The sequence below is a fragment of the Melanerpes formicivorus genome, unplaced genomic scaffold, assembly GCF_026170545.1.
Source record: "Melanerpes formicivorus ecotype bairdi unplaced genomic scaffold, bMelFor1.0.p_v2 SCAF_21, whole genome shotgun sequence".
Classification (NCBI taxonomy): Eukaryota; Metazoa; Chordata; class Aves; order Piciformes; family Picidae; genus Melanerpes; species Melanerpes formicivorus.
Genome location: NW_027142373.1, coordinates 3,274,115 through 3,289,865, shown reverse-complemented (window position 1 = coordinate 3,289,865; position 15,751 = coordinate 3,274,115). Strand labels below are relative to the sequence as shown.

Here is a 15,751-nt window from a genome sequence, read left to right as displayed (position 1 = left end):
GGGACGCAATTCGGACCTCCGCGCGGAAGGGGGCGGCGTCACGGAGCCCCACGTGACCAGCCCTCGCTGCCAACGGCCGCGCGCTCTCTGCCCTCACGTGACACGGCTCACGGCCAGTTGCCCCACCCCTCTCTCGCTGCCTTGGTCACGTGCCGGAGAGGCCACACCCCTATTGCTCCGCTGTCGGTCGGGTTTTGGCGCCGCCCTGCGGCTGGGGCACAAAAGGCGAGAGGCGACTCTCTAATGACCACTGCTCCCACCTCGCTCCGCTGCCCCCACTCCACCTTGCCCCGGGTCCGCCCCCCACCCATCCTGCCGCCGCGGGGCCGACTCCCCGTCGCGCTTCCCGCTCCGCCCCGCGGGGCACGGCGCCCGGATGTGCGGCCCTTCCGGGGGCGAAGCCCGCCCGCCGTCCCCGCTGCCCCGCCCCGCCGGGTGCCTCGCCGCCGTGGCTGCCCATGGAGACCGAGGCGGAGGCCGAGGTGCGGCTCCTCTTGCAGGAAGCTCAGGAGAGCATCGAGGCAGCGCGAAGCTACCGGCGGGAGCTAGAACAGCGGCTGCGGGGGCTGCACCAGGCACGGGAGCAGGTGGGAAGCGGGACGGGGCTGCCAGGCTAAGGGGTGGAGGCGGTGGAGCTCTCCAGAGGTTCTCGTCGCCGAGCCCGGGGCGGGACGAGCGGCCCGGAGATGTGTCCGCACCTCCAGTTCTGCGGTGGCCTGGGGCGGGATCCGTACGGAGCCTACTTTTTCCCCCGGCAGCGCGAATGGCGGGGCAGCCCAGCCCCGGTGGGCTGGCGGCCTTCCCGGAGCAGTGCCCAGACCATGTTCTCCTGTATCACCCTTCCGCGGGGTGCGCTAAGTAGGGAAGGAGGAGGATGAGGGGGGCCCGCCGGACCTCCTGGAGTGGGTGATGGCTGTGGTGAGCCTGGTGATTCGCTGTGAGCTTCAGCCCTCGTATTGCATCTGTGGACGCTGGAGGTGGAGGAGGACTTGGGAATAGGGGCATGTAGTAAAGGCAGGAGGGAGTGTGAGCTGAAGGCTGTTGATCATCTGAGCCTGATCTTCTGGGATGGTGTCCTAGGCAAGGATAAAGATTCCTGAAAAAAACTACATTTTCTATAGCAGTTGGGATGCTAAGTCTTAATTATATGGCAGTGTGATACCTGTCACCTTCCTCTCACATCTAGAAGACACCTGCCTAGGTTAGTTAGGCTCCAGTTTGGCTGCTGTCCTAAGTGTTGTCCCCATGCACCAAACTCCATGGGTCACGTAGTCTGTGGGTCACGTTGAAGTTGCCAACATTCCAGGTTAGCTGGTTTTTCTGCAGCTGTGTGCTGGAGCCAGAGGAGAACTTTGTCTGGGACTGGTAACTCACCCACTGTGCTGAAGATGGGTGGGAAGATAGGCAGTGTGGGCAGGGAGGCGGTGAAGAGCTGATGAAGGGCTGGCTTCTCTCCTGAGACATCCTCTAAGCATGTCAGTTTTTGTAGGCTAGGACCCATCTTTGATTCAGCTCTCTAAGGGGTAATTAAAAAAAAAAAGTTAAAACTTCCCAAAAAATCAGAAAATGTTTCTGTGGTGACCTGATAGCTTCTCTGAAGCAGCTTCCATTAGCATAGAGATCTGCTAGATCAGTGCTACTGAGTGAATGTGGGCAATCACTATGCATTAGGTTAGTTACCTTGAACCACAAGCTACTTAAGAACATGAATTGTTTGTGACAGTCTTTAATCCAAACCTCGCACCTCAGAATGATGCCTGATAAAACACCCTGCCAGGGAGCCAGCCTGCCTGGCTGTGGTGGCTGCCAGCACTTCTTTAGCTTACCTTGCTTTCCTTCCCTGCTCTGGGGGAAGGGCTTTGCCTGTGGCTTGTTTCTGCCTGTCCATCTTCAGGCCTGCACGCTATTCTGTCCCCAAGGAGTGAGCCATTCAATGTGCATCAAAGAATTCCTTCCGTCCAGAAGTACTGAATGCCTTAGGTGGGAGCTCAGGTAGCAGAAGCTGATGGTGGGCTGATATGATAGGAAAAGCACTTTAGGTCGCTTTTCTTGCAGCCTTTTGTTTGGGAGCGATGAAAGGTGATTTTCAGCAAATTTCATGCAGCTTTGTGTGATCAGGGGCTTGTGTTTCCTCTTCAGTGTAGCTGTCAGGAGCTGTAATTCTAGGGCTGCCTCACTGGATTTGTATCTGCACATAGTGGAGGTAGTGGGCTTGCAGAAGCCGCTGCTCAGTCTTCTTCCACCCCACCCCTTCACGAAGCTCAGTACTTCCTTTTTTTTCCTCAAGCACTGAAATAACAAGAGAAGGGAAACCAAACTGTGTGGCAGCTGCAGAGCTTCACAAATACTACTCAAAGAGGAAATTTGTTTTACCTAACCATAGAGCTTCCTGTGCTGGCTGTCTATACTGCTAAAGATCTAGAAATTACGTGTAGGGCTGTGTGCATGTCGCTGTGTTTCCTTCTCTTTGGACCTTAGAAAAGTTGTTCGTAGGAGATGTTTACTTCAGACTTCTGCAGCTTTAGCTCAAGGGTGTTCAAATGAGTTTTCTTCCCTAAAAGTCAGATTCAGCAAGTTTGAAAGCATTTTAATAAGCACTTGCAGAATGTTCTGTGGTCTAGTTCTTCCAGAATCAAACCAGACTTGCTGTTCACCCTCTCCTGTAGCCCCCAAGCACAGATGAATCGGTGGTGTCTGTTTGAAAAAAAAAATGAGGAGGAGCTTTATGAGGATTTAAAAAAATTCAGTGAAGTGGGAATGTGCTGGAAAAGTGCTCCTGGACTTCTAAAAGTCTGACATCTCTTTCTTTCCAATGAGAATTATCTGTATATGGTGGCAGAGCGGTTTCTGAACAGGGTTCCAGCAGTGCTGAGAGGTGGCAGGGGGAAGACCTAGAGCAGACAGACTTTTCTGACAATAAAAATCCCTTGGCTGAGTTATACATCACCTGCTTTGTTTTCTCAGGTTAATATGTTTTTCCCTTTGTGCAGCCAAGTTTCTTTGCCTCTTCTTTACTGTAAGTGATTTGAAAGTGAGTACAGCAGTTTGTTACCTGCCAGAGGTCCTTTTTTTAAAGCTTTTCAGCAGCAGATGCAGGTGAGGTGGTTTAGAAACAGATGTGTATGGCCTTTGCCTTTGTCATGAATCCTTCTTTCCTGTTGCCTGAATTTAGATCAGAGAAAGTGCAACATTGACCAGAGATGTACTTGAGCAACATTTTAATGATTTAAAAGGGACTCTGAAGAAGCTGTTGGATGAGCGACTAATGTCACTGCTGCAGGAAGTGGATGCTATAGAACAAGAGAGCATCAAACCCTTGGATGAATGCCAGAAGCTGATAGAGCACGGAGTCAGTACAGCCAATGAGCTGCTCCGGGAAGGTAAGGGAAGACCTGATACTAAGGCTTGGCCTCATCTTCCAGTGTGTCCTCTCTGACTGTTATCACCAGTGTATGTGGCTTGTTTTGGGCTTCTTTCAAACAAAGTGTTAAAAAAGGTTAAATTGGGGTAGATGTAGTGAAGAGCTGATCAATACTGCCTCCTAAAATTTTATATTTCACTCCAGTTGCAGGGTGCTTATCTGTCAGGGTATTGGCAGGAAGCACCTTGTTTGGAAAGGCCTCACTGCAGAGGTGTCCTGCACCACTCTGTGCTAGGAAGAGAATTCCATCTGGCTGCTCTGTAACAAAACAGAGCTTGGCTATCACAATGACAGAGTCTCTATGGTTGAAGAAAGTAATTTAGAATAGCTAAGGCAAACAGATGATCTTTCTGTTAAATGTGGTGATGTTCAGTGCTGATGGGGAGCAGGAGGAATAAAACAGCCACTGTGTGGGAAAAATTCCTCCAAAAGTCTCAGGATGAGGCAGACAGAAATGGACACACAGAATATTCCTGCAAGGGCCAGTTTGCCCCCTGTTGATGCTGAATACCTAGCCAGAAAGGAATGTCACTCTTGACTGTTTTCCCCCGCTGCAGAACCTACTGGGAGCATGTCTGAGCCATAAGTATGTTGGCAGTTTCCTTGCATTGTTCTCATGTCTCAGCTTTAACTTTCAGCATGATCTCAGTTTTGGGAGCTGACTGCACAGAGCAGGCTCCCCTGGGTAGGAAGTCCACGAGGTTCCATGGGCTGTGAGCACTGTGCTGGCTTGGCAGCCCTGTGCCTGCTGCTCACAGGAGTAGTGGCAGGATTGTAAGATCAATTTGTTGGGTGGGGTTTTTTCCCTAGCCTCACAAGCTCTGGGACAGCTGGCACTCACTTTGTTTTGGTTTTATGTTTTGACTTACTGAATCACAGCTGGTGGCAAAGATTTGCCTGTGTTTTGTGCAAGTTTCTGCCAGCTCTCCTGAGAACCTGGCTGGCTGTGCACATCCCACCCCGGGGGTCACCGTTGCTTCATCATTGCTTCACCACTGCCTCTCAGCATCACTCAGCCATGTCATCAGAGTGAGCAGATACTGCCTCTGAGTCAGAAAGGAGTTCAGCCCCTGTGGTTCTTGCATCTCTGGCTGCCAATTATGATGTCTGCTTGTCTTTAGAGATTTGCAACGTTCGTAATCCTCCAGCTGGGAGAGGACTGACCTTGCTTGTGTGGTAAATTACCATCAAGTCATCAGCCTGGAGAATGGGGCACACGTCTCTGTTAGCTGAAGTGTGGGATGCTGCTTTATATGGAAAGCTTATGGAAAGATTTCCATTGATCTCCATGCTCTGATGCATGGATTGTTTCCTTCATCATGGCAGTCATTACCATTCAGATTGTGGCAAACAGAATGATGATTGCAATGATTTTTTTGCTTTTAAGCTCCTGCTTTGCGTTTGTCTTCTGCTCAGTGAAGGTGCTTTGCTTTTATCTTCTTTAAAGCAGGTGGAGGAAGGGATTAACAATCCTGGTTTCTGGCATCTGCCCCCAGTTCTGTTACTGTCTGAGACCCGAGGCAAATTATTACATCTGTTATGGGTGTGTCTACAGGTGGCTTTGGGAACTTAAGAAGTTGCCAGCTAGGCTGTTAACTGTAATTGTGTTCTCTAGCTGAGAGTCTAGCAAAGGTGCTGAGAATGCTTGGTGTTTAATTGGTTGTTCCTGTCAGAACTGGTTATTCTTTGAAGCAAAGAATGCCTTCCTTGGACATTTTCTCATAGGAATATTTTTACCATTTGATTCCAGGAGAGAGTGCAGTCCACGGAGATGTGGGATCACAGAATGAGAAACTTTGCAGCTTTACAAAAAAAGCTTTACATATTCAGCTAGATAGGTAAGACACTGACACACTGAGGCCACCCGAGGCAGCAGCACTTGTGCTCTTGTGCAGGGGATCTCTTCTCCTTGGGAACAAAAGCCTTCTGCTCCACTGCTTTAAAATATTCATTGGAGGTGTTTCTGTCTTGTTTGTTTCCTGGGGCTGGCAGGCACAGAATGGAGAAGTTTTCAACCTCCATATGCTCTGCAGAAATATGAGCTGTTTATTTGGGAGGGATGGAACCACTTCTTGTGGCACAGCCTGTATTTCAGAGTATTTACTGAGAAACAGTCTGGTTAGGGCTGACACACAACGTTTTCTGACTCTTTGAAGTTTGAAATGCACATGCCAATTTCTGCAGCTGTTCTCTCTTTGCAAATCTGCACAGATTCAAATGTATGGACGAAAGAGGAGTTTGTAGGTGCTGGCCCCTTTCATTACAGCAAACTTTCCTTTCTCAGCTTGCCAGAAGTGCCCTCCTTGGTTGATGTGCCTTGTTTATCTGCCCAGTTGGATGACTGCCTTCTTACTATACTGAAAAATCAAATATTCAGACACGGAACTGTGGCATCTCGCCCCCCTGTGCAGCTAGAGGAGTTTGTTGAGAAGCCTGGAGGCATTTTAGTCCGATGGTGTAAGGTAGGTAGAATATCCTGGGTGAAAACTATTCAGGCTTAAAGAAACTGAAAAAGCCACTTTCATCCTGGATTCTCTGCTTCAAAGGACCAGTTCACCTCAGTGTGTAGTTAGAAACTTCAGAACTAAGGTAATGGTCTCGTTTAAAGGCAAGGTAATCTGGTGATGGTGTGGATGGCACAGGGGTTTGTGTGTCCCTGGCAGTGACACCTGTGTGTCAGACTCCTGCAGCTAGATTCTACTTGCTCCCATCTGCAGGTGGAAAGGGCCAACACTAATGCAGCTCTGCCTCACAATCTTATTCCCTCTGTGTGGGAAAGTCAGTAGGGGCAGCTGAAAACCCTGCTGCCCCAGCTTCCCATGCCTCAGCATGTGCCAGGTACTGGACAAGCAGGAAATGCCTCCTTCATTTACTTCCCACTAAACAAATCAATAGGGGAGAGGAATCTATCTGTGATGCTGTTGTGCAGACTGGACCAAGAAGTCCTGATGTGTGTTTCTGGCAGAAGCACACAGACATTTGTGCTGCAGAAGTGAGTGGTTGGTTTGTGTGGTCAGGCACTCCCAGTGAGAGTGGACTTCAGTGCTGGGGTGATACTTTTATTCCCTTTGAAGATGCTTTAGCAGACCAAGATGAGGCTGAACCTGTTCTTCTACACCTAAACGTTTGTGTTCTTGGGGAGCTGCAGTGAATAGAAAGATATTGACATAGTCAAGCAGCCTTTCTCTTTAGTACACAAACCCTAGTTTTGAGTAAACCATTGCTGTGCTCTAATGTGGTTTAGTTGTTGTTGGACAACTCTGTGCTCCTTGACAGCATGAAACAATCTGCTGGTGTTCTAGCAACAGGAAGCCACTGCTCAGCCACCCTTACCTTGTGAAGGATGTGGGCTCAGAATAGAAATTCATGGGCACTGTTGTCACATGGGGTCTGACTTTCAGCACTGTGTATAAGAGACCTCTGAATTTCATCATGCTTGGAAGATAGTGGAGCTTTTTTGGGGGGAAGTATGTTTTGATTGATTCAGAGACATCAAAGAATTGGAAACCATTCCCTGAAGTAGTTTCTGAAAGGTAACAGTGGTTTTCCCTTGCTGTTAAAAACTGGTGCTGAGTGTCTTCTGCAAGTTCATCTTCAGCTTTTGGCTGAAGGATTTTATTATATCTGCTAGAGTGGAAAACCTGCTGTTCAATGTTCCTTCTCTAGGTACTTTTTAAAGTGTAAGGGAATCATTCCTATATTTGTGTTTGTGTTGGTTGGTGCAGACACTGAGTTTATTTTCTTTTAAGACATGCTTTCTGCTCTCTAACACCAGCTGGTAACAGCCCTCAGCCTTCGCCTCTTTGGAGGCAAAAGGAAGTGGAGAGAGGTCCTTCACTGATGCCCTGAATGTCTCTCTAGGTGGATGATGACTTCATCCCCCAGGATTACAGACTGCAGTATCGCAAGGGCACTGCCAGTCACTTTGAAGATGTGTATGTGGGCTCAGAGACAGAGTTCATAGTGCTGCACATCGATCCCAATGTGGATTACCAGTTCAGAGTCTGTGCCCGAGGGGATGGGCGGCAGGAATGGAGCCCCTGGAGCATTCCTCAGACTGGCCACACCACGCTGGTTCCCCATGGTACTGTCCTGTTGCTGTTCATTTTCATCTTGAGTCCCTATCATCAGTGCAGCACTCCTGAAGGACCTGGGTGATTTATGGGGCTGCCTTTTGTGTGCTGATGGGATGTCCTTGGCTGTGATGTGTGTGGAATGGCTGATGACCTGTCCTTTCATCCTGCAATTTATTCTTTGCTTCCCAGTGTGATGGGTACTGAGCCTTTCCAGCAGGTAGATCCCTCCTTAGCCTTGTGAAGCAGCAATGAGCCAGAAGTGAAGCATTTATTTCCTTGTCCCTCACCCGTATTTAAACATTTTTGATGACTTACAGTCTCATAAGAAGCTCTTATCTTGGAGAGAGAAAAAAATAGTTTCTCTTGACTTGCACATTTTTAAGGACAGCAGGTAATGAAGGATTTCCTCTGCCTCCAATGTGACTTCACAGGGATCACAGCAGAGTGAACTTCTGGTGAGCTCTGTGAGCTGGGAGATAACTTTTGTAATTGGAAAGTACTCAAAACAGAAGTAACTCCATCAGAAGGTGGCAAAACTATCCCCTTCTTAACATAGCTTAAGCTTCATGTGAGGTAAACTGGGTGGATGTTGAAACTGACTTGGCTTTGCAGAGGCAGGAGATAGGCAAGTTCAGGTTCACACTTTTCACACTTTTTTGGCTTTGTGTTTTGTTGTGGTTTTTTTCTTTGAAGAATGGACAACTGGCCTGGAGGGTTACAGCCTGAGCAGTCGAAGGAACATTGCACTTCGGAACGATTCGCAGTCCTGTGGTGTGCTCTACTCCAAGGCTCCCACTTATGTCTGTGGGCAAACATTAACCTTCAGGCAAGTGCTTTCTGGGGAGCTTGGGGGCTGCTGCATCTCTTGGGAGCCAAGCTACCTTCTCTAGTCCCTTATATGTGATTTGTGTGTAATCTGTCCTGATTGGTGTTGGAGTTTTACATTTGCTCAGCCACAGGCAAAGAAGCACATCTGTGTGAACTCTGAACTTCCTTCTCTTGACTTCTGCTTCCTGGCTCTTGCCTGATGCTTCTGTAGGTCCTGCATCTAAAACAGAGACCTGAGAGAACTCTTGGGGGTGGTAAAACACAGCCCATGCTGAGCAAGTCTGTGCAATGTTGAATTTCCTTGAGTTTTGTAGCAGCTGTAACAGCTGGATAGAAGTCAGTGGAGGCTCAGAACTGCCTCCTTTGCACCTTGGCTCAGACTATCCACATGCTTTGACTTGGGACAGGAAACTATACATGTGCTGGTGGCATGGGTAGGCATGGCAGTCTGGTACCAATGTCTTTAACATCTGAGATAGTAGTGCGGATCTGCTGCTGGAAACCGGCATTAGAAACTCTAGAGTGGAGCAGGGATCTTGTGGAATTCCAGCTTTCCATTTGACACAACATCATTGAAAACCTTGGCAGCTTTGCTGCCTGTAGTCTTGTCTTCTGTTTAGCAGGGTATGAGGAATGTCCTTGTGGATGTGTTAGTTGTTACTACAGACTTCAGAAGCTTTATTCTGTCTTTCCCTGGTTAAACAAAGCTACTTGCTGTACAGTAGGCAGCCCCCTCTCAAGGAGGCTCTTCCTGATATTTAACTTTTGCCATGGTGTTTCATTTCAAACCGTCTTAGCTTTAGATAGCTGTAGTATGAGGATGTATTCAGTTGTCTGAGATTGGATAGAAAGATCTAAAGCTTTCATTGACTCTGTTGCTGGATTTAACATCTCTTGGCTCAGAAATGCCTGTGAAATTAAAGGCAGAAGTTTGAGGTTTCCCTTGGTTCTCTGTCAGACCAATGCCTTTTAACTTTTTATTGGTTGCACATGAAAATCTTTTGCTTTACATTTTGGTAATGTGGTCTCCTCTCCAGGATATTGTTTCAGAATGGCAGAGCACTAACAAGCCCAAGTCCAGAAGTACAGTGCCATGAACCTTAAGGTTGAAGACAGCGTCTAACATCAGTTGTGTTCCTCTTCCAAGGTCTGAGAGTAGCTTTGTGTTTGCAAGTGTGTGAGGTTTCCCTGAGCAGGGAGTTGTAGTACTCGGTGTTTGGCTTTCTCCATTTGGTGAAACAGAAGTGTTTTCAGAAGGTGTGAATAGCCTGCAGAGCAACCCAAACATGCAGGGTTCAGGTCATATATGCTGGGGAAGCAGCTTTGTGTTCTTCTCCTGCATTCAGGACAGAGGCACTAACCTCATGGTAAAAAGCAAAGCTGTGATAAATGCAGTATTTTTGTATCTGCTCTTTGAAGCCAGGCTGCTGCAGTTATCCTCTGAGGTGAGGCAGTTGGACAACTTGTAGGAAAATATTGTGCTAAGTCAAGACTCATCCTGTTCCTTTGCAGCCTTCAGGGAGCTGCCCTTAGGAAAGGGCAGAGGAACCACAGTGACCTGCTCTGCAGCTGTCTCTGAGGCTTCAGCTAGCAGCAGGGAGCCACAGGGTGTTTGCCCAGCTGGGGATTTGGTCTGTGAAGATCATGCTGACTTTGTCAGGACCCCACCACAACCCCAGTGAAGCAAATACAAAGGAAGCACATGCAGTCACCCCATATCTACTTCTCTATGCTCTGAGACAAATTGGTGTAGTTGAACTGGTTCAATGTGCTGGAGTGGCAGAGGCAAGGTTTTGCTCTGCAGCACTGGAAGGGTTGGGATGGGCTTTGAGCAGTGTTCCACTGAAGCTACCTTTTTACCATGTGTTCTGTGGGCTTCTAAATATTTGATGTCCGAGGGATCCCAGAAGCTGGTGGCTAAATGGGGTGGGAGAAATCAGCCTACTAAAGGGAAGCGGAGGAGATTATGCAGTGATGCTCTGTGCTCTGCTTGGGCTGGTTAGTCACTGCTGAAAAAATAAAGAAAGGAATGGTGACCTACCCCAGACTGACATGAGAGAATTCCTGCTTTTTCATGACTTTATAATGATGCTTTTTTGGTCATTCTTGTGACTCCTCTACCCAATACTCCAAAAAGGCTCCTTTAGCTAGGGATGGACTGAATTAATGCTACCTTGTGCACACAGTCCACAGATAAAAAGCTGTTTATAAAGCTCCACCAATAACTCAGAGTTTCAAGCCTGGAGTACCAAAAGGAGTTTCAAGTTGTTTTGGGAAAGCATCCTGGGTTACTCCCAGATGAAAAGCTTCTTGGATATTTAAATATTTCTTGATTGTTGGTTTGCTTTCCAGCATAAGGCTTTTGCTATCTTAGTGATGTTCCCAGGGGCCTGAAAACTCTAATGGACTGCAGAAGTAAAACGTGATTCCAATTTTATCTTTCCCGTTTGTCTCAAGAGAGTTAACTCATTGTGTGCCAGCCTCTTGCTTGGTTCAGTTTCCAGTTCTTGGAAGCTTTTTATGTTTGGCAATAGCCACATACCAATGCTGCTGTAAAGAAAACAACCACCGCTTGACTTTCTAGGAAAGCCCATGGGAGTTTCCTGAGTCACTCAGGCTTCCTCCAGAGCTTGATTTAGCACCTCTGAGAGGGCAGTGCAAGAGAGAGGACTCCACTGCAGTGTGCCAGCTGTGCAGCCTGGCTCAGCTGCTGGGGCCCAGAAGGAACTGCATCCCAGCCCATTTATAAAACTTGTTTGCTTTTTCCTCAGAGCTTCTTTCCCAGGACCAAAATCCTAAATGCAGCTGAGCAGCAGCCAGATGTGTAAATGCTCTTCTAGGCATTGGTTTTAGTACACTTTTGCACTGAGCTGATGTATTAAAAACCTACCACTAATCTTTCACAGCAGAAGATAGCAAGGTTCAACAACCCCTTGATCTGGGTTTTGTCTGTTTGGGATGTTTTTTAACAAGCTTATTAAATACTTGCTGAAACTGCCACTGTCTTGCCACACAAGTGATGGCGACCAGTAATCTGCTAGAGAGGTTTGCAGTCTTGCACACATTAGACATTTCAGATAACTAGAAACAATTTCAGGAGACTCTTAAGCTGTGGATACTTTTCTCCAATAGCAATGAAAGCTTGCAGGAAGCAGGTTCAGGTTTTATAGAGATGAATGGAGCCTTGCTCAGAGGAGCTGCTGGGAGAGATGGAAGGCCTGCTGGCCATTCCACAGGGATCTTCCAAATACCTAGCAGGAAGTTGATGAAGGGCCTGGAGCACAGTGCAGAGGTCTGGTGTCAGAGGCTCTTACTGTCTGGATTTCACTGTATAGTTTGATTTCAAGCCTCAGGGTTTGACTGAACTCTCTGCTTGGTAGAATTGAGACAGTGGGGCAGCCGGACCGGCGGGACAGCCTGGGGGTGTGTGTGGAGCAGCAGAACGGCTTTGACTCCTTGCAGCGGGATAAAGCTGTTTGCATTAGCACCAACGGTGAGTCTGAGCCTCAGCACTCAACAACCTGATCCTTTGTCTTTCCCCAAACCCATAGTCCCTATTTCTTTGTATCCCTGGGTGAGTAATTTCAACTACTTTTTGTGTCCTCACTGCTGGTGCAGTTTAAAATCTTTGAGATCATGGATCTCCTTTACCTGCGTGCAGTTACTGCTATGACCAAAGGGGATGTGGCAGAGCTGCTATCCTTTTCTGTTTGCCTGCAAAAACAACAGGCAGATGGAGCATTGCATGTTGGTATGGACAGAAAGTGAGCAGTAAGGCCTTGGTACCATGCCTGTTTCAGGGGCAGTGTTTGTGAATGGAAAAGAGATGACAAACCAGCTGCCTGCTGTGACATCCGGCTCGACTGTGACATTCGACATGGAAGTTGTGGCGCTTGGACCTCCCAGCAACGAGGGAGGAAACTTCAAACTTCGAGTAACCATTAGCTCCAATAACAGAGAAGTGGTCTTTGACTGGGTACTTGATCAGTTTTGTGTCTCTTTGTACTTTGGATGTTCATTTTCATACCCAGGCTGGAAGGTTTTGGTGTTTTAGCAGAGTGAAGGGATTTTTGTGCTTGCTCTAAAGTGTAATGTTCAAACCTGGGCTTCCAGCTGTTTGACACCAACAATCTGTTAACAACCCCCTGTCTTTAAACTACTTGAACTTCACTGTGTTGTCCTTCCTACTGGATTCATTTAAACAATTGTGAAGCATTGGATTTGTTACTCTGGAAAAAGCTAGAAACAGGTAGTCCCTAAAACCTTGCCCTTTTCTCCTCCAGATGTGATTTTTGTCAGTATTTCATTGTACTCTAGTCTCAGGGTACGCACATTGTGTAGAGTTACCTTTGCTTAATGCTGCTGTTGTGTGAAACAAGCCTGCAAACCTTTAGTGGGGTGGTAATGGACCAAAGTTTTATTTATGCCACTCAAAAAGAGCAGCAATGTCCTGCTCTGCTTCCTTGTGCACCACGCTGCCTTACTTGTGTGAAGGAGCTCTGCATGGAGCAGCTGCTCCTTCCACACACGGTACTGTTCCTTCCTCCAGAGCAAGGACCTCTGAGCCATTAATGTCTGCAAGATATGGAGCCAGGCTGTCAATGTCTCGTTTAAGTGCCTTATTTCTAGGTCTTTCATGACCTGTTCTCTTTGTCACTTGGAATTTCTAGAGCAGCTGCACAGTGATGCTTGCATCAGCTTCATGCAGATGCTTGCCTCAAACTAGACCAGGACCTAAGCAGGGTGGGTACCTGCCCCTGCTCTGCAAGTCTCCCCCAGGTAGCATTGACTCTGGGGCCTGTGTCAGAGCAAGCCTTAGCGATTAGTGCTCAGGCATGGCACACAGATTTGCAGATGTGATTCCTCACAGCCCTTCTAAGACTCAGAAACAACCTTCTTTCTGTTGTCCCAGCCGCAGGGGCAAGGGAAGTGCTGCTCTGTCCTGCAGGATTCCTGGCAGTCCCAGGTAAGCTGCCTGGAAGCACTCCACATTCAGGTGGACATATATAGACCAAGCATCGAGGACAGACCCAGCTGACCAAGTTACTGCTGTGGGAGATCCATATGGGGAGATGATAGAGATGGGCTCTGGGTATGGGCTTGAGGCAGGCCCTGCTGGCACAGATTTAACCTGTGGCAGTCAAAGTGGAGCAGATGGTGGTGACTTTGCTCTCTCCATGTAGTAGGCTGGGATGAGGAAGTGTTGTGCATTAATTGAGTTTGAATTCAGAAGTCACATAGCATTACCAGGATCTCCCCTCAGGAGCAACTAAGAGTTATAATGAGCTTATCAGAGTGAGCTTGTTCCTGGTCAAAAGATTGCAGTGCTACTGGATTTAAACAGTTTAAAGCAGTACTCACTGAGAGCTGCCTTATCTCAAGCTGCCTTAAAATTAAATATATTTTAGCATGTTAGAGTACAATATTTTTGTAAAGCCTAGACAATCATTCTGTCATTTTTCCTTCAGTGTCAGCATGCTACCTTTGCCCTCTCTGCCAGCATGAAAAGCTTAGTTGGCATCAGATGTATCCCCTACTCACATGGTCAGCACAGAGAGCTCAGCCATCCTGCATGTTTGCCCCAGCATCTGTAGCAGGGGCACAACTTCAGAACAGGGGAACAGCTGCTGGTGTTGATGCTGTTTACAAGGAAAAAAGTCATGAGTAGGTTGAGATGGATGCAAAGAGCTTGCACATGGCCAAGTTAGGCTGGGATTTACTGTAGGGCTTGAAGTGACACCTGCAGGTGAGATTGTCCAGGGTAGCAGCAAAAAGCCTGCAGTATTTCCCAGCAGTTCAAGCTTAACTGTTTAACTTCTAGAAGAGAATATTTACCCTGTACTTCAGTGTTCCTTAGTTAGCCAGAGGTATTTTCAGTGCTTTCATTAGGGTTCTTTTCCTGTAGCAAAGAAGGTTCAGTAGATGATCCAGCAGTAGCAGTCCTGCTGGAGAGGCAGGCTGCCAACTTCAATCGTGCTCCACTCAGTAGTGGTGGTTATTTTAACTTACTTCAGGTGTCAGGTACTAGTTGAAACTTAGTATTTTTACAACATGGAACTAAAATTGTGACTATCTACATTTGAGGTACCAACAAGTTAGGTACCTTATTACCTGCTTCTGGAGGGCCCAGTCAAGGCTTGTTCTGCAAGGTATTGACTTGGGTGGGAGAAACCTTGAATCCAGGTACTTCAGAGATGGCAGTGGCCTGTCCCTTTGTTCAGGCTGTTGATACCGAGCAGCTGAAGATGACTGAAGGACTACAGCAGGCCCTGGCTGCTCCCCTTGAGAGCTGAGGGGAGCAAAAAAAATAATTTCTCTGACTTCAGTCTTCAGCTGCCCATTGAAGGAGGGCAGTCTGCCAGCATTGGGGTTTGTAGCTTCATGTAAGCCTTGCTGTCCAAACTGCAAATTAGGTACTGTTCAGCCCCATCTCTGGAGCTGTACCTTTTAAACCTGGGAGGGCTGAAGTCTCAGGGCAAGACCCCCGAGTAATAAAGTAACAAAATATGCAACCAATTAGCAGAGGCTTGAATGAAAAAGGTTGAAATTCTGTTCTTCCACAGCAGAGTTCAGCTAACAAGAATCTTGACACTTGCAGTGTTTTACCTGTAACTCTTGGAGCTTTGCAAGCAGCAGAGTGTAACTGCTTCTGAAATCCAGTCCTGAAAGTTGTTTTCCTAAGCTAGCACAGTCACTTACCTCAGCTAATACTTGTGTCAAGTGAACTTTGGTGGTTTTTTTTTTAAATAAAATTTATCCCTCAACTGAGCATGGTCTGGTGAATTCTTTCCTGGGCCATCAAGCTGAGCATCACTGCCTTCCAACCAGAAAAGCTGCTCTTGAGCGCTGCAGACATCTTAAAAATAACAAAACACAAAGGGAGAAGCTGTTACTTTGGATTTTTTTTTTCCATCTTGTGTCCCTCATTAGTCCAAATGTTGTTTTCCGTATTTCTCACTTGTACACTCACCTTTATTTCCAACTGTAGTTCAGACATTGCCCTCTCCAGCAGAAATAGATTTTCCTTAAGCAGTTAGTGACAGCATCTGTTCCATCAGTTCATTTGTCTCCATGTTACCGTTCCCACCCCTTACCATTATATTAAATGATGCAACTCTCACACAAAAGTTTCTGGCCACTGTTCCTGAGCAAGCAGCAGAGATATTTAAACCCCTTCAGATAATGTCTGGGGACTCAATTTCTCAGGGCAGCTTTACTTCACTCCCTTAGCTCTGCTTTACTTGCAGCCTCTCCCATTTCCTTGGTCTCTTTCAAGGGGAAAACCACTTACAGAAGCAGTAAGGGTGCTACCCCAGGGAGCTTTCTTTCCTAAATATCCCATATGAAGAACTGATGCCAGACCTCCCATCTGTGGATGTAGAACAAAGCTTCTGAGAGCAGGCTGTGGTAACCAGGACACTCTGGT

At 47.3% G+C, this 15,751-nt stretch overlaps 1 protein-coding gene across 1 annotated transcript; it reads left to right on the top strand.

Moving 5' to 3' along the window:
- Positions 1-239: 239 nt before the first annotated feature.
- Positions 240-15,094, top strand: CRLF3 (cytokine receptor like factor 3). The gene is made up of 8 exons (XM_068151040.1): positions 240-587; positions 3,173-3,380; positions 5,172-5,259; positions 5,706-5,883; positions 7,283-7,505; positions 8,191-8,323; positions 11,706-11,818; positions 12,126-15,094. The coding sequence occupies exons 1-8, from the start codon at positions 459-461 to the stop codon at positions 12,377-12,379; spliced, it is 1,326 nt and encodes a 441-aa protein (XP_068007141.1). The 5' UTR covers positions 240-458; the 3' UTR covers positions 12,380-15,094.
- Positions 15,095-15,751: the final 657 nt, after the last annotated feature.